This window comes from Rhinolophus sinicus, linkage group LG02 (genome assembly GCF_036562045.2).
Source record: "Rhinolophus sinicus isolate RSC01 linkage group LG02, ASM3656204v1, whole genome shotgun sequence".
NCBI classification, from domain to species: Eukaryota; Metazoa; Chordata; class Mammalia; order Chiroptera; family Rhinolophidae; genus Rhinolophus; species Rhinolophus sinicus.
In genome coordinates this window covers 162,884,744-162,907,659 of record NC_133752.1, presented here as the reverse complement: position 1 = coordinate 162,907,659, position 22,916 = coordinate 162,884,744, and the positions used below count along the sequence as shown (strand labels likewise).

General features: G+C 38.5%; 1 protein-coding gene across 1 annotated transcript in view; it reads right to left on the bottom strand.

Annotated features, from left to right (window-relative positions):
* Positions 1 to 22,636, bottom strand: part of TM7SF3 (transmembrane 7 superfamily member 3) — a 28,355-nt gene extending 5,719 nt beyond the window's left edge. Inside the window, exons 1-8 of the mRNA XM_019737508.2 lie at positions 22,203 to 22,636; positions 15,377 to 15,531; positions 12,731 to 12,884; positions 9,648 to 9,768; positions 8,716 to 8,887; positions 4,683 to 4,860; positions 1,575 to 1,661; positions 155 to 235 (exon numbers count right to left, since the gene is read on the bottom strand). Of these exons, the coding sequence (XP_019593067.2) occupies positions 155 to 235; positions 1,575 to 1,661; positions 4,683 to 4,860; positions 8,716 to 8,887; positions 9,648 to 9,768; positions 12,731 to 12,884; positions 15,377 to 15,531; positions 22,203 to 22,356 (1,102 nt within the window). The 5' untranslated portion in view covers positions 22,357 to 22,636. The remainder of the gene's footprint in view (positions 1 to 154; positions 236 to 1,574; positions 1,662 to 4,682; positions 4,861 to 8,715; positions 8,888 to 9,647; positions 9,769 to 12,730; positions 12,885 to 15,376; positions 15,532 to 22,202) is intronic.
* Positions 22,637 to 22,916: the final 280 nt, after the last annotated feature.

Here is a 22,916-nt window from a genome sequence, read left to right as displayed (position 1 = left end):
AAGAAAAGATGTTTCGAGCATAAGTGGCCCATTATTTTACATACATAATAGGACATCACACACAATACTGGTCAAACTGTAGAAGAAAAGGTAGAGTAGAAACACAGCATATTCCTTTTTGAACACCCAATTAAACTATATTATTTTTACTTACCATCGTAGTTAATAAGTGTCAGTCTTGAAATCAATATGTAAAAGAAGAATCCCATGAAGATAAAGCCTATGAAGAATAATTCTAGTAGCAAACCACCAGGAGAGAAAAATAATAAGTTATGGTTAGGTATTAATTTTACAGTGCAATTTAAATATCTCATCTCAAAACATGCTTACACATTAGGGCATTCAGATAAGAAATAATTATCTAAAAGGCAGGAGAAACTTACAACTCATTGGAGTATATATAAATTTAGAAGAGTCACTGGGAGTAAATATTACTATTAAATGGGTACAATATTAAAGAATTATAGGATATATTTTCTTATATAAACAGGGTCAACTTCAATTGCTAAGTTGTTCATTGTTACTTTCATAGCTCATTTAAATATACTTATACTTCCTTCTTAAAACAACAGTAGTATTTTTGTCACTGTGTCTGATCTGAAATTATACACTAAATTTCAACTTGTTACATGAGCAAAAATAAAACTTGAAAGGTGAAAAAAGAAGAAAATATTCCAAAGCAAAATGTGACTTTTGTATCTTCTTCTAATTCATCCTTTCTTATTTAGGATGAACAATCAACCATTGTCATCATCCATTAAAATACCTAGTAATTTCTTTGGAACCTTGCATATAGCTTAGCAATTAAATTCTTTGTTACAGAATCACTCTACACTTTGAGGAATTAAATAGTCTTCACAATAGTCTCTTCTCAAAACAAGAAAAAAGTATAGTAATGGAGGGAAAGGAGTTGCTACTTCAAACAATAAAGCAAGTTTAAAGAGTTTTATGAAATCAGGATTCTGTTTACTCTCCCCCTGATGCTGTTACACTCACTCCTTGTGAATGAATTAAATAAGGATTTTTCCTTTTTTTTAGTAATTGTAAACGTCAGTTACTTAAAAAGCAACCCAAAGAATTCAAATCATTTTAGTGAGTATGATTTATATTCTACTCCCTGCACTGGTTTCACTGAGGACTGTGGGGTTCCGAGTGCTGTCTGAACCTGCCAGGACGGAACACGTACTTCAATCTCACTGTACACGGAGCCCTGCAACATGATTTATCCGAAACCATGATGATCATCACCACCAAAATCCATACATATTTTTACACTGACATCCTGATTTCTAACCTGTTATCTTTAGACAGCTAGCCAATCTAGCAATTGAAGCGGTTGCTGAACAATCAAATGTTATTCCCCTCTTAATAAGAGGGTGTACTCCATTAACAAGAAAAAAGTAAAAATGCAGAGCAACTCAGTACAATCTCTACTAAAAGAACCTAGCCACAAATCTATGAAGGTAGTGCAGATAAGCAGTTGTTTTCTCTCCTCACAGGTCATAAATTCCCCTGCAACATTTAAGAAAAAAGATCACAAGGCGTGTAAATACCAACTATATCAGACGTAATACCTGTTTTCCAGAATCTGTGTCCGAAGAAACAAATGAAGAGACCAAGTAGGGCAAAAAGAGTGAAAAACACTTTGGTAGATACTCTTCCTAAAAATAATAAAAATTGAGTGCATAATATATCCAATTTGATACTTCGTATTTAATTAATAAAGCTTCACTAAAAAAGCAAGTCAACTGATAGGTAATTTATTCCATACATGTATAATTTATTTTAAAAATATCCCTGCCACCCACAATTAACTTTTCTATGTCGGCATGGATGCTGGTATAACAAAAAGAGAAATCAAAAAATATATGATTCCTGATGGAGATATGTAACATATTCTTGGGGAAGAGGGTGGGGAGGAAGTGGGAAAGGCGGAATGAGAGAGTGCTTTCTGTTTCTTCACAAATAAACTGTAAGAAAAAAAGGAGGGGGGAAGAAGAAATGGATTAAAAGAGATTTAAAAGATACATCAACTAAATACAATATTCAGATCGCATCTTAAACCTGATTCAAACAAACAAATAAAACTGTGAAAAGCAACTGGGAAGACTGTAAACATTGCCTGTTAATTTGATGCCACTAAGGAATTATCTTCAGTATTTTAAACTGAAACTTGGGTTAATGATAATGTGGCTATATTTTTTAAAAAACAGCACTTATCTTTAAGATACAAATACTGAAATTTTGTGAGCAAAATGATGAGGCATTTGTTCTAAAAGAATTCAGTAATAAAGAACGGTGGGGGGCAGACACAGGTGGGTGTATAGCTAACACAAGATAATGTCCATGATATATGGAGGTTAACTGAAGTTTTCCATAACAAAAAACTTGTAACCAAACTCACATTAAAATAAAAGAACATGTGTTGCACTGTAAGCACACATGAACAAATTACTACCAATCTTATCAATTATACATATTGCTTTGGGAAAAAATGTAGCGTTACAACAAACAATAAAGCACTGTACGCTTCATGAAACCAAAAAATCCAAATCTTATGATCTCAATAGGCACAAGCTTAAACACAAAACCATGATTTGAAAGACAGGGCTACTGAAGAATAAAACATGCACACTAAATTCACCACCATCACGACTCCTTTGAGATAAACCCAAGAATGAAATCCCTACACTAAAACCAAAAACAAAATACCTATACAAACTCAAATGAAAAACATTGCAAACCCACCACCAATCAAAACAAAATACTTAAAAGTGCTCAGATGGAGATACCATGAAGACCTATATTTAAATAAGAAACACAGGATAGAAGACCAGAATTTTCAGGGAGTAATATATACCTACATATCAGCTTTTCTGAGAATGAAGAGACCAAAAGAAAGAGGAAATGAAAGACATGCCACATTCTGCTGCTTATTTCAGACAGTGGTTGAAAATTGATAAAGGGAAGGAATTTACCCTGCCTTTTTTTTTTTTTTTAAAGATTTTATTGGGGAAGGGGAACAGGACTTTTATTGGGGAATAGTGTGTACTTCCAGGACTTTTTTCCAAGTCGTTTGTTGTCCTTTCAGTCTTAGTTGTGGAGGGCGCAGCTCAGCTCCAGGTCCAGTTGCCATTGCTAGTTGCAGGGGGCGCAGCCCACCATCCCTTGCGGGAGTCAAACTAGCAACCTTGTGGTTCAGAGGACGCGCTCCAACCAACTGAACCATCCAGGAGCTCAGCAGCAGCTCAGCTCAAGGTGCCGTGTTCAATCTTAGTTGCAGGTGGTGCTGCCCACCATCCCTTGAGGGACTCGAGGAATCAAACTGGCAACCTTGTGGTTGAGAGACCACTGGCCCATGTGGAAATCGAACCGGCAGCCTTCGGAGTTAGGAGCATGGAGCTCTAACCACCTGGGCCACCAGGCCGGACCTACCCTGCCTTTTTTAAGAAGAAACTGTAATTCTTCCCCAGTTGATGAGAGAAGAGTCTTCTTTATAGAAGAATGTTACATATAGCTATGAAGAGAATAAAAAGCAAACAGCATAATACGTTGACTAGCATTTGAGGAATCTGGGTAAAGATTATGCAGGAATTCTGTGTACCAGTTTTACATATTTTCTGTGAAACTGTTTCAAAGTAAAACACACACACACACACACACACACATACACACACACCTTGCCACACCTCTACTGCCACAATTCTATCTAAACTACCGTCATCTCTCACCTGGATTACAATGGCTTGCTAATCAATCTCTCTGTTTCTGCTCTTGCCCCTGACTTTTCTCAAAAAAGCAGCCAGAGTGATCCCATTAAAATATGAGTGCAGGGGCAGCCAGTTAGCTCAGCTGGTTAGAGCGGTGCTCTTAACAACAAGGTTGCAGGTTCAATCCCCACATGGGCCACTGTGAGCTGCACCCTCCACTACTAGATTGAAACAACTACTTGACTTGGAGCTGCTGGGTCCTGGAAAAACACACTTAAAATAAATAAAAGTTTTTAAAAACATGAGTGCAGTCATGGCACTATTTGCTCAAACCCTCCAATGCCTTTCCATTTCACTCCCGATCAAAGCTAAAGCCCATACTATGACCTACAAGGCCGTCCATGAGTTGCCTGCCCCTGCAACCTTTTGCCCCCTCAGTCTGTTCTAGACACTGTTCTCACTGCAATTCTTCAAACACACCAGTAAGCTCCCAGCTGAGGGCCTCCACACTGGCTGTTCCCTCTGCCTAGCAGGTACCGCCAGACATAAGGCTCCCTGCCTCACCTTGCGTCTTTCCTAGCAAGGACTTCCCTGGTCATGCTATCTCAGATTCTTCTGACCACCACTTGTTATCTCCCTTTCCTACTTCATTTTTGCTCTGAGGGCTCATTACGTTCTCATGTATTACATGTTACAAATTTATCTTGTCTGTCTCGTCTCCCTCACTAAAATATAAGCTCTAAGAGGGCAGGCATTTTGTCTGTTTTGTTCACTGCTGTATTTCAGTGCTGAGAACAGAGAGCGAAATAATGTTGGGGCTTAAAAGGCACTTGTTGAATGGTAGAATGAATGAATGAATGAATGAATGAATGAAGACTTGACAAAATAATTTAATAGTTTTAAGTTCTGTGTTAGTTGGTATAGATCTGCAAAGCCAAAGAAAAATCTGCAAGTTTAAATCCACATACTCACCAAGTGAAGAACAATTACCCTCCATTGCCTCAAAGCTGCAAGCGTATGTGTGAACAGGAACATAAGCAGCAGATGTATTTAGAAATGGGTCCCAAACAATGACATTATAAATTACACCTTGTCCCCGGAGGGAGGAGAAGGAAACACTTGTCTTATCGTTAGCTGTTAGGGTAACCACCTAAAGCCAAAAATAATGCATGATTAGTGTTTAGACTTTTTTTTAAAAGGCTATTCTATTATAATGCCACCTATATGTGATATAAATTGTAATATTAAAATATAATTCTTGTTTAAAATATGCACCAAACTATTTAGCTTTGTCAAAAGATTGTCCTACACAGTTTGTATGTACTAATATAAGTAAGCTCTTACACAAAAGTCTTCTAAAGTTTTTATATAGTGTTAAATGTTAATTAAGTAAAATAAGACATAAATAACATGTAAAGGCTAATTAAGACAAAGCAAACAAAAAAATGTTGTTTCCATCTACTAGATTGTGAACTATGACTTAAGGGCAGGAACCATATTTATCTTGCTCTCTAATCTTTCCTCAGTACTTAGCACAACACCCAGCACATGGTAAGTGTTCAACGAATGTTAGTTATTGCTGCTAATTATGGAGCTGACATAGACAAAGTTTGTTAACACCTCATAGAAAGTGCCACTCATTTTTGTTTAACAGGCTCTGAAATAAAAACCATTACATGTAGCTGTGTTATACAGTAGTCCTTAATTCAAAACTTCCGTTTTAAAGGTTGTTTTTTAAATAGGTATTACAAATAACAGAAGAAACAAAAACCTTATATGATCATAATACATAGATTAGAGCTTCAGGAATAAATCATTATGGGCCTCTTAGAAGACTTCCACTATTAAAAAAATATTGCTTAGCCTTTATAAACATGTTTCCTGGGAAAAGAATTTGGTCAAGTTCAGCAAAATGCTAACAATATCTTCACTCTCCCAAGTTTTTATTTTAATAAGCTTTTTTTCTTTCTTTTTCAGGAGGGCACAGCTCACAGTGGCCCACGCGGGGATCGAACCGGCAACCTTGGTGTTACTAACACCACGCTCTAACCAACTGAGCTAACCAGCCACCCTCTCCCAAGTTTTTATTATGCAACAATCAACCTTCCAGCAATGTTGAAAGAATATAATGAATAATCTATATGCCACACCTAGATTCAACAACTGTTAATATTTTACCATATTTACTTTTCTATTCCACCCTTCTTTCTCCCCCCTCTATTTTTTCCTGCTGAAACATTTTATAGTAAGTTACATATATCATGACGTTTCACCTCCAAAGACCTCAGCATGCACATCCAAAATCAGCGTTTCTCAAACCTAATGTGCCTATGAATCACTGGGAGAGCTTGTTACAGTTCACGTTCCGATTCTGTCAGAGGAGGCAGCTGAGATTCAGCTTTTCTAACACTTCTCCAGTGATGCCAATGCTATGTCTTCATTTGCCACACTTTGAGTAGCAAAGTACAAAAGTATAGGATATCTTAGCTCACCTAAAAAAATTCAGATTTTTCCAAATGTCTTTTATAGCTTGTCTCCCTTTTAAAAAGATCCAACCCAGTTGCATGCACGGTATTTATCTCCAGTCTCTGTAATCGAGAGCAGTCCTTCCCACCTCCCTACACCCACTCACCCAATGACTTTTCAAGAGATAAAGGGCAGTCACTTTGTAGAATATTCCACAATCTGGATTTTCCACATGGTGCTCAAGGTGTCCAACTTGTAGTTTTATCCCCTGTAGTTCCTGTAAACAGGAACTCCAAGGACTAGATTCAGGTTAAATAGGTTTTGCTAGAACATTCCATAGGTCATGGTGATAATGTCAGACTGCATTCACGAAAGCACATAATGTCGGTGGACCGGCCATCAGTGAAGCTAATATTCACTCTGAAAGTAGTTTTCCCTTTACAATTGGAATTCACCTGAGAGTGCTATTTAGGCATCCTGGGAGTACCCTGTCCCCCAATAACCTTTCACCTAATAATCTTTGCCTGAATTATTTCATTGAGGGACACAAAATGGTGATTTTCTAATTCTAATTATCCTTTCTACATTTATTAGCTGACATTGTTCTGTAAACAGTTTTCTCTCATCAATTGAGGAAGAATTACAGTGTCTCCTTTTAAAAAGGCAAGGGAAAGTCCTTCCCTTTATAAATGTTCAGAGTAATTTTTCTGGGAAGTAAGAAACTTCCCAGTTGCTACTATGGGGAGAGAGGTATAAAGCATCTCTCCCCATAGTAGCACCTGGGAAGTTTTCTTTTTCTTTATCTCCCGTTTTTTTTTTAAGTGTCAGAATGGACTTGGTTTTATTTATTCAAGACTTATAATCCAGGTGAAAGGATTTAGAAGCACAAATTGGCAGTTACAAAATAGTCACGGGGATCTAAAGTACAGCATAGGGATTATAGTCAATAATATCGTAATAACTATGTATGGTACCAGGTGGGTACTAGACTTATAGGGGAGATCACTTCATAAGTTATATAAATGTCTAACTACTATGCTGTACATTTGAAACTAATAAAATATTAAATGTCAACTGTAATTGAAAAATAACTTTTTTTTATAAAGATATAATCAGTCATTTTCTTTTGGATGATTGAATTGTCCCAAAGTTGGCCAATGAGGGTTTTCTTGAATTCTGGCACACAATATATCTAATTCTTAATCTTAACTCAAAGTTAAAAAGTAACCTAAAACGGGCCTGGTTTCATAGTTCTTATATAAATTTTTTCCATGAAAAATGCCATTGGTAGTTTGATAGAGACTGCACTCAATCTATAGATAGCTTTGGCTAATATGGACATTGTAACGATGTTAATTCTTCCTATCCAGGAGCATGGTGTATGCTTCCATTTATTTGTAACTTCTTCAATGTCTTACAATTTTCGGAGTACAGGTCTTTTACCTCCTTTGTTAAATTTATGTCTAGGTATTTTATTTATTTGATCATTGTAAATGGCAGAGAGTTCTTATATTCTTCCCAATAATAAAACGGCCTTCAAAATTTCCTGTTTTAAAAAAAAATAAGCTAATAAGCTTTTCCAATAGTGTCTCCTAATCTGTGAATAAGCACAATGAGATTTCTTGTATAAGCCTCCCTCTTAGCAAGGGGCAATGACGTCCTAGGCCACACAGCAACAAAATGAGATCTTGCCCTACAAGAGATTGAGCCCCTAGGCTAATCACGTATGCCATTTCAATCATTTCTTTGCAAATAATCTGATAATCTATCAATCTTCTGGAAAGAATCAGAGCAGTCTAGAAAAACTCTACCCATTAACCATGAGACTGAAGAATGACCTTGTATGTTAGTTTATCAGGCACCTTTCATGACATAAAGATAACATCCTGCCATCCACAAAAATGAGCTATAGTGTGAGCCTCCCATTTTAATATGCACTCATAAAATTAAAATACAAATTTTATAAAATGCAAATTCTGACTGAGTAGGTCTGGGATGGAGCCTAAGAGGCTACAACTCTAGTAAATGCCCAGGTGATGATGCCAGTGCTACTGGCCTGTACCCCACAAAGGAGAAGCGAGAATTTACAGGGGTCCCAAAGCTCAGAGAAAAATTTTGTTCCAAGTTAGAGACTTTGAGTTTGGGTTTAAATATTAATGCCAATGTGTATATCCTTAAAGAGTTTCTCATTTTTTTTCTCAAAACACTCTAACTTTTATAATTGCTAAAGGGTATAACCTAACAGGTATGGGAGTACATAAAAAAATTAGCACCCACTTCCATCCGTGTCACAAAATAACCAGTTCATATCAGTGGCTGCAACTAAAACGTAATTTACATGCATCTTTTCAAAGGCTGGCATTACTTTGGAGTATCACCAGAAAAGACTCCCAAGATTATGAAATAAAAGAGAATCAAATGAGAATCCCAGAAAGACCAAGTGAACAGTAAAGAAATAAGTTCCTAGCAGCTTCTCCCCTACTCAGCTCTTGCAAAAGTGTCGCAATCTGGCCACACAAATCAGGAGAATCAGACTTACCTTGATAGCATTGGCTGTCACCTGAGGCACTTCCGCCATCCTCTGCAGGTGCTTCAGCAACCCCTCCTCAGTGAGGTCATCCTCAGGCAGAAAATACTGATAGACATCGTACTGCAGCCTCCACCTTGAGTCCTGCCCCGTCCTGATGTCACATGGCGGGGGATCTGTGCCTCTAAAGTCAACCAACAAAACTGAACATCAATCTCTTGTTGGGTAAGTCCCATCTACAAAAAGGAACCAAAAGCTCGAATTTCAAACTTCTGAAATGATTCCAATTTTGGCAGGATGAAGAAAAAGAACACACTGACAGACAGGATGGATCAATAACCAGATGTTAATGTCAGGCCTAGAGTCAAATGCCAGCTTTACCATTTGTTAGCTGTGTGTAAGTAGGCAAGTTACTTAATCTCAATAACCCTTAGGGAACCTCTCTGTAAAATAAGAACAACTGCCCCTTTTTAATAAAATTGTTAGAATTAAAAGACAGAACACAGATCACTCAGTACTGTGCATGATGCACAAAGAGCATTCAAATGTTCATCAAATGTTAGCTATTGTTAATTATTATTAAAGTAGACACTAAGACAGAGTTTTCATTAAAGTAATAAAATCTTTACCAAAAACTAAGGGTATTTCACAGCTACAGAATGCTTTCCATAATTAAGACGCTACAGAAACTAAGATGTACTTCTAAGCTCGTAATAAACTCAGCATTTGGCTCTTCATAAGAATGGAGGGGACAAGAGTAACTGTAAATGACCACTCAGTATTAGTTACAATGTATGAAATACTTTCATTCAAAAAAATTCAACAATTGAATTTTACTGAGAGAACGATGGGTTCTCTTTCCTGCAAAGGGCCAGAGAGTTCACTGAATCTACACCACAGGTAGGCATGCACGTTCTAAAAGTAATTACAAGAGACCGACATACCTTGCATAGCCCAGGTTTGCTGGGGCAAATTTGATAGTTGTTTCAAAGAAATCAAACTCCAGGTAAATGTTGGGATCAATATCTAAATCAAACTCCAAATTACAGCCTCCAGGAACAGGATCTGGAGGAAAAAAAACAAAGTTACTCAACAAAGAATTCTTACATATTCAAATTATACTCAGAAACCAGTACTCTACTCTTACAAGAACTTCCTATGTAGAAGTTAAATATAGAACTTCTAGTTTTATACTACCTCATGAACTGAGGTTAACAAAAGTCAAGTTAACTGAGGTTCAGGGCTCTGGAACAGGGGTCAGTAAATCTTTTCTGTCAAGGGCCAGAGAGTGATTTGACTATTTTAGGCTTTGTGGGCCTGATGGTCTCTGTGGCAACTACTCAGTCCTGCCTTCATGGCACGAGAGCGGCCATAGACAACACATACATGAATGGGCAGGGCTCGCTGCCTAGTCTAATGAGACTATGTACAAAACAGGCGAGCTGGATTTGGCTCATAGTCTGTAGTTTGCCAAACTCTGCTCTAGAGTCGAAAAGGTCAGAAGGGACAGATTCTTAAGCTGGATCCAAGAATGGGTTTCAGGGGCTCCATGAACACCCTGAAATTTCATGTTGAATGTGCGCACTTTCTAGGGAGAGAGGTTTTTATTAGATTTGGGGGGGAGGGGTCTATGACCCCACAAAGGAGCATAAGAACCCAGGGATGGAAGGAAAAAAACACTGCCAAAGAAAAAAGGAATTCCAAGGGTAATAGAGGAAGGGGTCTCCACTTTTCACAAGCTTCTTTCAACAGGGAGAAGATGATGATGTCATCCTCAAATCTGGAAGAGTCCTTGTGTAGACCGGGGGTGCCAAAAAATGGCTACAAGTGGACACTTTGGTCAGCGTTGCTCAAGCAGTAGTTTGCTGTAATCAGAAGTATCTGGACACTGATGGTAACCACTTTGAGCACCTCTTGTAATTGCAGAAGTCAAACGTGACTTGTATTCATCTTTTGTCATTGGTGTATATTGAGTATTACAATTTTAATAGTTTTCCTTTCTTAAAATGTGTATACATTTTTTTGGTATAAAAATGTATACCTTCCATATAAAAAAGTGAAAGATCTCAAAAGACCCCCAACACCATCTATCTGACTAGCATTTGAATGTTTCATGAAACACAAAGTAAATTTGGGGTATTTCATTTACATTAATAACATGGCTAAAACAGCTCTTCTTTTCTTATTAGAAATCCTACTCATGGCTTCTAAGCATGACAAACTTAAATCAGTCACTTGGCATGAGCTCAACTCCATACAAAGAACTATATATGGTGGCCCCAGTGGAGAGGCTGAGATAAGACAGAAAAAGGTAAACCAATTTAAAGAGTTATAAGATCTCAACTTCCTAGGCACTCATCCAGTCATTCCCACAGGTAGGTCTTAGTTTCCTTAAACTAAGGCATTTTGATGGTTGACTTCCTCTGGCCAGATTGGGGATGGAAATACTCAGTGTGCAAATATGTTACGAATATTTACCACATCCGAGAAAATCATATGTATTGTAATTGACGCTTATTGTTCATAATTTTTCTTTTCTTTGTACACTGTTCTTGATGGAAGCTGGAAGTCCAAGGTTTTTGATCAGGTAACTTACCCTTTTGTTACAGATAACAGTCTTTCTTTAAATCCACTCACCTTTTGGATTCTACTTCCTTTACCAACTACTATTCCTTCTCTTCCCATTACCACCAAATGCAGAGTATAGTCTAAATTTTCTCACTTCACCTTCATTCCTCACTCACCGTAATCTAGTTTTCATCCCCATAGAACCACTAAAATGACTCATTACAGGCCACTACTGACTCTTCACTGAGCAATCAATCATATGGATACTTACAGTCCCTTCTCTTGGCCGCTCCGCAGTGTACTACTACTTACCACGCCTTCCTTACTTCAGGCAGAACCTCCAGGTCCTTCTTCTTTCACCTCCCCGACTACTCTTCAGTCTTACGCTTACACCTCAGCAGTTAGCACGCCCCAGAAACAGTGCCTGGCATGTGGGTGGCACTATGAAAGTACCTGCTAGTATTTTTCCCCTAAGTCTCTACGTACATGCCTGGACACGCACTCATTGTCGTGGCTTTTACTAACGGTTATTCGTTAAATACATAACATCACTCCTCCACGTCAGGCATTAAAAAACTGCCTGTCATGAATGTAAACTGTAAAACTGCCTGTTATGAATTTCCATCCAGATGTCCTACAAGTGTCTCGGGTTCATTGTGTCCCAATCCACAGCCACTATCTACCCCACTCCAACCCCCTAAAATGTCTAGCACCACAACAACCTTATCTCTATGCTTATTTTGCATCTTTATATCCCAGCTGCTCAAACAGGAAGCCTACACTCCCACCTTTTACAACCCACAACCACTGGTCATTGTGTCTTATCAATTCTACATTCCAAATATCTCAAATCCAGCCCCTTTTCTCCATCTCCTATCTTGTGGCCTCTGTTCAGAGTCTCATTTCTCCTACTGAGCCCTCCACGGTATGCTAAGCCCTGACTCTGTTACACCCTTTCCAACCTACTCCCCACTCGCCCTAGAGTTAACTTTCTAAGAGATGAAATGCATCACATCGCTCCTCTGCTTACAAACTCTCTCTGCTTCCTCCGAACCAATCTAAGAATAAAATGCAAACCCCAGATTGTATAATAGGCCCTCACACTTTGGCTCTGGCCTCACCCACTATTTGCCATTATCCAAATCCTCCATTCTTTTTCTGCACCTTCCTCTGCCTAGAACAACCAACTAAAGTGTTAGGGACTGTGTTTTGCCTTTTTGTTACTGCTTCTCTAAGAGCTCCTTAAATGTTTTTGAATGAATAAATGTATTCTCCTAGCCCCTACCTGGGCTTTCAATCATCATGCTAATTCTCCAGACCCCTTGCTGTTAAAACCTTTCTGATTAAATACATTGTACTTATAACAAACATTTTTAATAGGATTATAGTTTCCCCTAAATTTTCATGTACAAGTCCCACATTCTGGAAAGAAATAGGGAGTCAAAGACAAAAACATTACCTCTTTCTGAGTAGGAGAGTGGAATGGCCACATTTTGGACAGGCTCAGAGTCTAAAGTCTCTAAGTACCAAAAGCACATACTCTGCTCGGGTCGAAGAATAAAAACCAATCCTTTGTCAGTGCCTGTTCCCGAGGAATTGGGAAGAAGAGTTTGCTGTAAGGAAGAAGAGAGTCATCAGGAAGAGGGAGCTGAGCAAAATATTTTTATTCCAGAGTTGATCTAGTATGCATGTTCTATTCTACATCTTCTCAAAACAAAAAGGAATAAAAACAGGCCTTCCTTAAAAAATTCTTTTCACCTCTATGTGCATGTGCCCATACGTACTCATGGAAGAACTATTTGAAATATATGATGTTTGTGATCAGAAACAGCAGATGCACAGCAAAACTCCCAAGCTATTCAATACCCTAAATTAAGATTTACTATGTCAAGTACTAAGACCACTGTCAAATGACAAAGCTATAGCAATTTAGCAATGAGTTTGGTGTCCTCCCTTCAAGGGAAAACAATCCACAGGTTGGGGGAGGACAGTCCTTCACAAGCAGTGGAGAGCTCTTCCCAAAGGATTCAGGGCAAGAGTGAGTTTTATAAAGCATTAGAAGAAGCAATGCAGAAACAGAGCATGAGGGGCTAGGAGGTCAGGGAGTTCCTTATGAGACTCGCAGGACCTATCTTAAGGGGAAGGTAAGCTGGCTAAACTGAGTTGGAGGACTGTGATTGGCATATGTTAGGTTTCCTTGACAGGATTTTCCCGTAAGTGCCAGATGGGTTTCAATTTGACAAGCATAAGGGAGAATGACCCAAAAACTCCAAAGTGCCACACTTCATCAGGAAAGGCAGAGGAAACAAACAATTCTCTTCACACAGACCACTCACTTGTAGAGCTACGTGCAGCTCTGGTTACCATCCATCTTTTCAGTAGTATAAATACAGTGAGAACTAAAGGCAGCACAAAAGAACAGTATGATAATTAAAGTTAACTAAGACTCTTTCTGCATGAAAAGTGAGGCCCAAGACACTATTCATTCAGGCCACTTTTGTCACATTAGTTGTATCGATGTCCCTTTAGCCAAGCTGTTTCCTCAGAAGTAAAAACAGGCATTATAACTACTTTGCTGAGCTGTTGTGAGACTTAAACTAAGTATATGGAAAACCAGGCACAGGGGTTCCAAACTAGAAGCCCCAGAGGCCCAATGAGTTTCCAGAGATCCCCATGAAATTATACAAGTGTATTTATACATTTTGCCAGGTAGAGAGTCCCAATTTCAGTGGATTCAAAGTCTATGGCCCCTGAAGCAAAGAACCACCAGCCTAGCACACAGAGGCACGTGATATATATATATTTGATCTAGTATGTATGTTCTAGATTTCTTCCTTCAAATGTTGCCTATGCTGTGATGTCATTAAGGAGGAAATTATGTACGTGCCATTTTACTATGTCTCCTATGTACGGGAGTTTCCTTTTGAACCTAGTGCCAGAAAAAAAACTTGGCTTCTCCTGAATCATTGGCATGTTTCTTCTGTCTAAGAAAGTTATGAAATTCAACACGCTTTGATTTCTGCTCTGACTGCCAAGAACTAAAGCAAAATCAATGTATGGGTCATACACACTGTTATCTCTTACAATTAACAATTTATTCCTTCCTCTGTTCCTGGATCAAACTCTCCCATTTCTAGTCTATTAAACTACCACACACACACACACACACACACACACAATTTCAAAGTCTTCATGGTAGGAGCAGTACGTCAGGAATAAAAAAATACAAAATACTTAGTTTGAAAGATAATATGAGCAATGTTTATAAAATATATATAACTTAGACTAAGAGAGCTTTATTTTGCAAATTCCAGAATAATGTAAGATAGGCTTAAGACAAACAAAACGAAGCAAAACATCGTATAGAGTGAAATTTGTTAGTCTCAGGGATCATATAGGCTAAATAGAGACAGATTTGTAAAGGTTAACATAAATGGCAGGTCCTAAATCGCTTAGGTTAATCCAGGGCATTTGAAAACTTCCCAAAGCTGAGGTTGAGGTGAAGGTTGAGCTGAGGTTGAGGTTGAGGTGAGCTGAGGTTGAGGGGTTTAGTGACGATTTCTTTGCCAGAGTCCTAAATGCTGCTGAAAGCCAACCAACCACTGGGCTGCATGAACTCAGTGTCAGGATTCTTTTGTTTCTGAGACTCCAAAGAATAGAGTTGATCCTATAAGGGTCTTATTAAACTTACAGGTCTTAGTAAACTTCAACACTAAATGACTGAACAAAAATGGAAACGCATTAAAATGTATTCCCAGTAAAAATCATGAAGGACCCCATAGAACAAGAGGGAAAAAAAGGTGGGAAATCATGAGGAAAGCTTTAACTACAGACAGGAAACATTTGGCACAGGCCGTCCTCTCCCAAATTCAGCACTTTATCACCCCTTCTTTAAGTCAGAGATTGGCACACTCAAGAAAGGCCTGAGATACTCATCTCTTAGCCAGTCTAAATCACTAATGTGACAGGACCCAATCTTGATTTCTTTTTTTTCAATTAAGACATAAAGTTAAATATAAAGAGTCATCACATTCTAATGCTTATACTAATTACAAGACCCCAAAATATGGAAACAGTTTTTATGGAAATAATTCTTTGTACTTACCTTAGAAAAAGAAATTGTTGTATTCTGATACTGTGAGTGTATTTGGAAAATAAGAAAAGTCACATTGCTGGAAATATTACGCAAAATAGCTTCCTCTGGAAAGGGCCTGTTGAGCTTGAAGTATCTAAATTTCCCCACAGAAAATTCAATAACACCTACAATGGGAGAAACGTTTCATTTACCATTTGCACCTCTAATATCAATTTGCACCTCTAATATCAATTTGCAGAAATCACATACATAAATATAGGTACTACTAATTTAATCCTCAGAAAGAAAACCCTGTTGAGATAAATATTACTATTACTGCCCCCATTTCACTCATGAGGACAATTAAGCTTACAGAGGTGAAGCAGTCCACCCAGGGTGACTGACTCAGCTAGTAGTAAGTGGTGGAAGTAAGAACTAAAATGGAAGAAAGCTATTTCTAAAGATGCGAACAACACTTAAAGGGCTGATGACGCTCAAGATGGCTGGCTCCCAGAGCCCAGAAAAATTCCCCATTTGGCAGTAACAATAACACTTATATTCAGAACAGAGTCTCTGGATTTAAGGATTAACAGCCCTGAGGACCTAGTAACAATTGTGAATGCACTGGTATTCAAGAACAGTACAATCTAGTGATTCTGAAGCCAGCCTGGAGATACAGGGGTGGCTTCAATTGTATCCCACCATTTACTAGCTGTATAATTTTAGGCAAGTTTCTTAATTCCCTTAAACCTTAATGTCTTCATCTGTCACATGGAAATGTACACCTAGCTTGCAAAGGAAGGTGCCATCAACACTGGCAAAATGTCTTTTGTGCGCCCAGGTCAGGTACTTCACAGATAGTCATTGAAACATAGGCATTTTGGAAAAAAAGAGCGTTTTGTTTAAAGATCAAGTTCAATCACATAAAAGATAGGTATGTCAGTAATTCTCCAACACCTCATCTTGGCCTTTCTCATCTGTCTACTTGCTTCCATCTCTGGTTGCATTTCACTCACTCACTCACTCTGTCCACGTTTTTATGTTCAGTGTTTTAAAAGACAGTAAGGAAAAAAGGTAGGACAATAGAAATTAAAATATATTATTAAACTAGTAACTTAAAATAAGTAGGGATATTAAACATAGGTATCCCTGGGAATGTATTTTAAGTGACTTTTCTTTGCACATTTCATTGTTTATAAAATTTCTCCAGTGATAGTGAGGTGTTCTTATCAGAAAGAACATGAACAATTTGAAAAAACCTTCATGCTTGATGGCATGCAAAATACAGGTTCTACCTCAACTCTTAAACTGCGATTTACAAAATAGGGACAATCCTACCTCTACAAAATGATGACACTCTCTCAACACTCTAACACTTGTTTTGCTTTCCCTTTAAGATGACAGTATTTTCCTCAATAATATATAACGCTTATTTTAAAAAGATAAGAAATGTAGAGAAAGTTAATTCTTCCAGCAAGTATATTATGCAGAAATAATCACTATTAACAGTTTGGTATACATCTTTCAGGATTTAGGTAGATATCAGCATAAGTATTTTTCTGTAGATGGAAAAAATGATATAGATACATTTGGTATAGCCCATTTAGTACATTTCAGATATCTTTCCACGTCAACATAATTTTTGCTTTACCATTTTAAACGCTGTATTTCATTCTGTGTATGTAACTATAATTACTCAACCAATCCCCTACTGACGAACATACAGGCATCAATAATACTGATTCCAACATCAGTAAGAAATAAAATAGTTCTGTTTTTGTGAAAGTATATTCTAGGGGTGAAAAAAAACATACACACACACACACACACACACACACACACATATGTCAGCCAGGAAACCTATTTCAGCCAGTAAACCTATTTGCTGATATATGTTTTGGCTGTTGATCACTACCTAGGAGTCTGGTTCTCATTAAGAAAATCAGCAATGGAAACAAACAGCCTATGTGAGAATATATATGATTAGGACCAAAACATTGAGTTGTACAGTCTCTGCTTCTGAGTTCTTCAAGAAGAATACCTGGCATTTCAGAAATAGTTACAACTTTCATCTATTATTTCCTGAATTTCCAAAAGCTACAGGAAGATCATGCCTCAATAATCCTCTTTCTCCAGTCAAATGATTGTAGCAAGAACCAGTCAGAAGCCAGATAATAAAGGAGAGAGACGCTGTATACATTATTTAAAAAACTGGTCCCTTGACAAAATAAGTAGGGATATTAAAAGCAGGTACCTCTGGGGGGTGTATTTTAAATAATTTTTTCTTTTCTTTACACATTTCCTTATTTTTTCAAATTTTCTACAGTGCTCATGAGGTATACTTATTAGGAAGAAATTCTAATACAGTGGTAATCTACTCTGGCTGTGCATTGCAATCATCTGGAGGTGGTTTTTAAAAAATTGTTGCCTGGGCCCCTCTGCAAACCAGTTCAATAAAAATCCCTGCGGTTGGTTAGGGTCCAAGCATCAATTTAAAAAAACAAATAATTATTAAAATAACATACATACAGAGAAGTACACAAAGATTACAAACAGCATTCTAGCATCTTAGAGGTCTAGAATGCCCCCTTCCAATTAGTACTTCTCCCCTCCTTCCCAGAGGTAACCAGGATACTAACTTCCAACACCACAGGTGGGCTTTACCTGTTTTTGAAATTTAATTAAATGGAATCACACAGCGTTAATTCTTTTCTGTCTAGCTTTCTAAAAATTATCATTATATTTGTCCAATTCATTTAAGCTACTATAGTAACTAAAATTCATTCATTTTCATTGTTGTATACTTCATGAAATAAATACACCACAATTTATCTATTTTACTATTAATAACATTTGGATTATTTCTAGTTTGGAGTTATTATGAATAACTCCATTCAGACATTTTTTGAGCATGTCTTTTGGCGCACATTTGTACACATTTCTTTTGAGTAAAACCTATGAATGGAATTATCAGGTAATAAAGTATACTTATGTTCATAGATACTGCCAGTTATCCAACGTGTTTTTGCCAATTTACACCCATATCAACTTGTGGGTATTCCAGTTGCCCAAGAGTCTCACCAACACTTGATATCATCAGTTTCTCTGCTGGGTACATAGTGGTATCTCACTGAGATTTTAATTTACATTTCTCTAATTATTAATGATACCATGTTTCTCCGAAAATAAGACCTAGCCAAACCATCAACTCTAATGCGTCTTTTAGAGCAAAAATTAATACAAGACCCGGTATTATATAATATTATTTTATACCTGGTCTTATATTAGAATAAGATCGGTATTATATTATATTACATATTATATTAGGCCCGGTCTTATATTAAAATAAGACCGGGTCTTATATTAATTTCTGCTCCAAAAGATGCATTCATTAGAGCTGATGGCTTGGCTAGGTCTTATTTTCGGGGAAACACGGTAAGTCAAGTGACCATATGTGAGGGTTTGTTTATGGACTCTTGTGTTCCATTGGTCTATTTGTCTATGCCAACACCAATATTGCACTGTTTTAATTTCTGTCCAAAATTTGTTCTTCCTCTTCAACACTGTCTTGACTATTTTGGGCCCTTTTTCACTTCCATATAAATTTTAGAAAGCAGACTGTCAATTTCCAGGAAAAAAGCCTGCTGGAGTTTTGACTGGGATAGCACTGAACATATTAGAGAGAAATGGTATCTTTATACAGAATTTTCTAATCCATAAAATTTGAGATATCCCTCTATTTACTATTTCCCAATTTATCTCAAGAATGTTGTATAGTTTTCTCTATACTGGTCTTTACATATTCCATTATAATTATCCCTAAATATTTAATGTTTCTCGATGCTATTGTAAATTTACTTTTTCTTTTAAATTTCAATTTCTAGTTCCCTCTTCAACAATATGTGTTTTTTTAAGTTCTCCAGGTCTTTCTAATGTCTAGTCAGGTTTGAGAACGCCTAACAAAATGTTTGATGAATTAGGAAAGGATAAGTATATTTTTCCCTATTCTTAGTTACCTTTAACCTAACTTCTGTGTGAAAAATCTTTTGGCACGGTTACCTCAACAGTCCAATACCCATTTCACAAGTTTTATAAAAGATTGCGTATTAACAAAACCAGTTACGGTTTGACTCCTGGCTATGCAGGGCTTTGTCATGTTTGACATTCTAAAGCCTAGTACAGTACAAGTCACCTAGTTGGCACACAGTAAATGTTTAGTGAATGACAGTTGAATTTTGTGACCTCAGGTGAGCAATTTATTTCCTCTAGGCCTCAGTTCCCTCATGGTAAAATAGAAGTACCGGTAATTGTGCTGCATAAATCATTTTGGCGGCTGAAAGTATCAAACAAATGGGGATTTTTTTTTTTGTAAACTGTCCAATACTGTAGAATAAAGTATCATTATTAACTTCCATTAGCTTTCCAGTGTTTCAGGGGCTCATCTTCCAAAAAAAAAAGCCAGGCATTTAGTCTGGTCCTACAAATAAAACTAGTGGGAATAAGAGGACTAACAGGTATACATATCCAGCGCATTCATCATAAACATCAAGTGGAGAAGGAGACTTCCATTGAGTGACAAGGAAAAAATACTGAAAGTCAAGACAACTTTATCAGTACAGACTAGCAGAATCCCTATTTCATTTCTACTCATAAAAGTAGACATGGCAAATGAAGAGATGTATCCAAAATATATCCTGAAGAAGTGAACAGGAACTTAACTTCACCTCTAAGCCATCTGGAAAAGAATTCATCAGAAACAATTTATGAGGCATAATTAGATGATAGGACTTTAGGAGTGGGATGGAAACAGCACAGCAAATCATATTACAGAGCAAATGACTATTAACATGGAGACAGCACTTTTGTTGTATCTCTCCTCTGAAAAGCAGTGCCTCTGCTTTTTCTGCCAAAAATATTTTTGCCATCTGACCCAGGGCATGGGACTCTTTTCTCTTTTTCATACCCTTCCTCCACTCCTACCCAGAGTCACTTTTTCTTTCCAATAATTCCATTCTAAAAAGAGTTGCCCAATCCTAATCTTTTTCTTTTCTTTCCCATCAGATCCTAAACTGGCAACCTTAAAATTTCCAACTCTTCCTTTTTACTAATTTACTAAAATTTACCTCCATTGTTTATGCTTTGGCACAACAACCAAATTCTAGAACAGCTCTGAAAAGCTGTGTCTTCAGAATTCTCTTCACATGGAATAGTAAAAACAAAAACAGTTCATTCAGCTCCTTGAGCTGGTCAGCATTCAAATGCTCCTCCCAATTTCTCATTTACATCTTCTTATGAATTTTCATTAACCCTAAAAGCTGAAAGGAAACACAAAAATGTACATACTACCTTTCCCCTAGTTTTGAGAGGAAGAGGGCACTGGCAACTAACTACACAAATGGCCTTCTACCTTACGTATAGCACTATCAGTAGCACAAACAGAAGGCTCAAATGAATTTCCGCTCAACTCCAATTACTATGCAATTCCATGTGAGTTTCAGGATATGAAACGGAAACAATAATGAATGATATTAAAGAGAGCAGAGAAGTGGGACTTCAAGATAAGGGAAAACCGTTTAAATGTATGATGCACCTCCTGTGCCCTGCTGGTCACAAAAAACACCTTCCTCAGATATTCTACGACCTACATCTGCCACCTTCAAAGATTCATTTGGTTTTCAAGTCACTACTCAACGTGTGCGAGTTAGCTCCTACTAAAGATGGGTAAAGCCTCCTAAATTACAGCAGTTGCTCAATTTCTTCAGTTTGTATAATGATCAGACTCCTCAAATAGAAATTCAGCCATTTTTCAGGAGGATCATGCAAGTTTTTCTTAAAAACCATGAAATTTGTAGCGAGACACACTTGTGTTCAAATGCTGCCTGTGTCCCTATTAACTGTCCGCTTGTGTCGTGAGCATCATCCCGGGGCTCAGCTTCACCCTCTGCCAAGTGAGGATTGTAATTATTTCACAGGGTTATGAAGATTAAATAACAATTCCATGAAAAGCACCTGGCACATTCCGTACTCAGTGAACGTTATGTTAGTGCCCTATCATAAAAAAGGCTGTTTTTTCTGCAAAAATATAATTGCCTTTTTCAGTTTGGGCCCGAAGTCCTATGCAAACATTCTAGGATTCAGTTTGCACAGGTTTTCAGAGATAAACATTTAGGAATATAATCATATTATTCAGAAAATATTATGTTTCAGAACTGCAACTAGTCTAATGCTCAAAATAAAACTAAGAAAGTGCTTAATCTCACGGAAAAAAGCACATGATTACCAGCCTGTCACAATTAGTGCTTTGTCAGTTTATACATTAACAAACCACGAACTACTGCGAAAACCCACTCATCAAGCACATGACCTATAATCTAAAGTCCCATTCTGAGTTCACTTTTCCTCTCCAACTCTGTCGAGTTCACCAACTCGAAAAGCATCTAGATTTTGCAGTGTAAAAACCGGCTGCTGCCTGAAGGGCCATCAATCGTAAAGCCCTCAGTTCTGTACCCAGCCTTATAGGCCAAAGGCTCAGATACGCCACTTGAGAGCAAAGAGGTGCTTTAGAGTGTTAAATTAAACCCACAAACATGGCTGCTCCCTGAAGGAAATAATAACATGTCTGAACAAGTGAGTTAAGTATTTCTTCGCACTTCACTAGCCTAAATTAGGAGGTTGACAGCAAGGCCTCTTTAGCAAAGGGAGTTTCCTTCTGCAGGAAAGGACCCTGATCCATTCCTGCTGGTCTGAACTCACCACCTACCTCTCCCGCTAGGTGGACGGACCCCGGAGAGGATTTTGACCTTGGAATAAATTAAAAAGTAACTCGGTTGCAAAAGTGAGGCGCCCCCGACCTTACCCACGCTGGAGTTCCCGACGGTCTCGGCTCCACCAGCCACCCCTGGTTGCAACGCCAACATCGCCAGGGCCAGGAGCCGAATCAGTTCCATAGCTGCCTGGGCCTGGCGCAACAAACGCCCCGCTCGAAGAGGGGCGTGCGCAGGGCCACGCATCCTCCTCGCCCTCGCTACCCCGGGGCGCTCGCGCCGGGCACCATCGGCCGCCAGGTGCTCGCGCCGGGCACCATCCGCAGCCAGCCGCTCGCGCCCGGCGCCTTCGGCGGCCAGGTGCTCGTGCCCGGCGCCATCGGCCGCTAGCTGCTCGCGCTGCACACCTGCCAGGTCCGCCGTGCTGGCGAACTACCTCAGCCGCTCTCCCCAAGCCCAACAAGAAGTTCCCCTCCGGGTGATTACTCCCCGCCGCCCTCCACGGCGCCTCCGCCCCGCCCCTTTTACGACACCGCGGCGTAGCCGTGTGCGGCGCGCGCCGCCTTCTGGTGCTCGGCCGGCTCCCAGCCGCCTGCAGTCCCGGGACTCGTGCGCCGGGCTGAGGAGACCCCAGGAAGTTGTATGGGGTAACCTGTACTTCTCTCTTTTGTAGCTTTCCCATTTACGAAAAACACCGTTAGAGTAAAAATAACTCTTTCTGTTGCGGCTTAACGTCTCCAGTCTTCTGCTCCCAAGTGTAACGGTCCTTTGCAAAAAAAAAATCTGGCATTCAAAACGCAGGAACC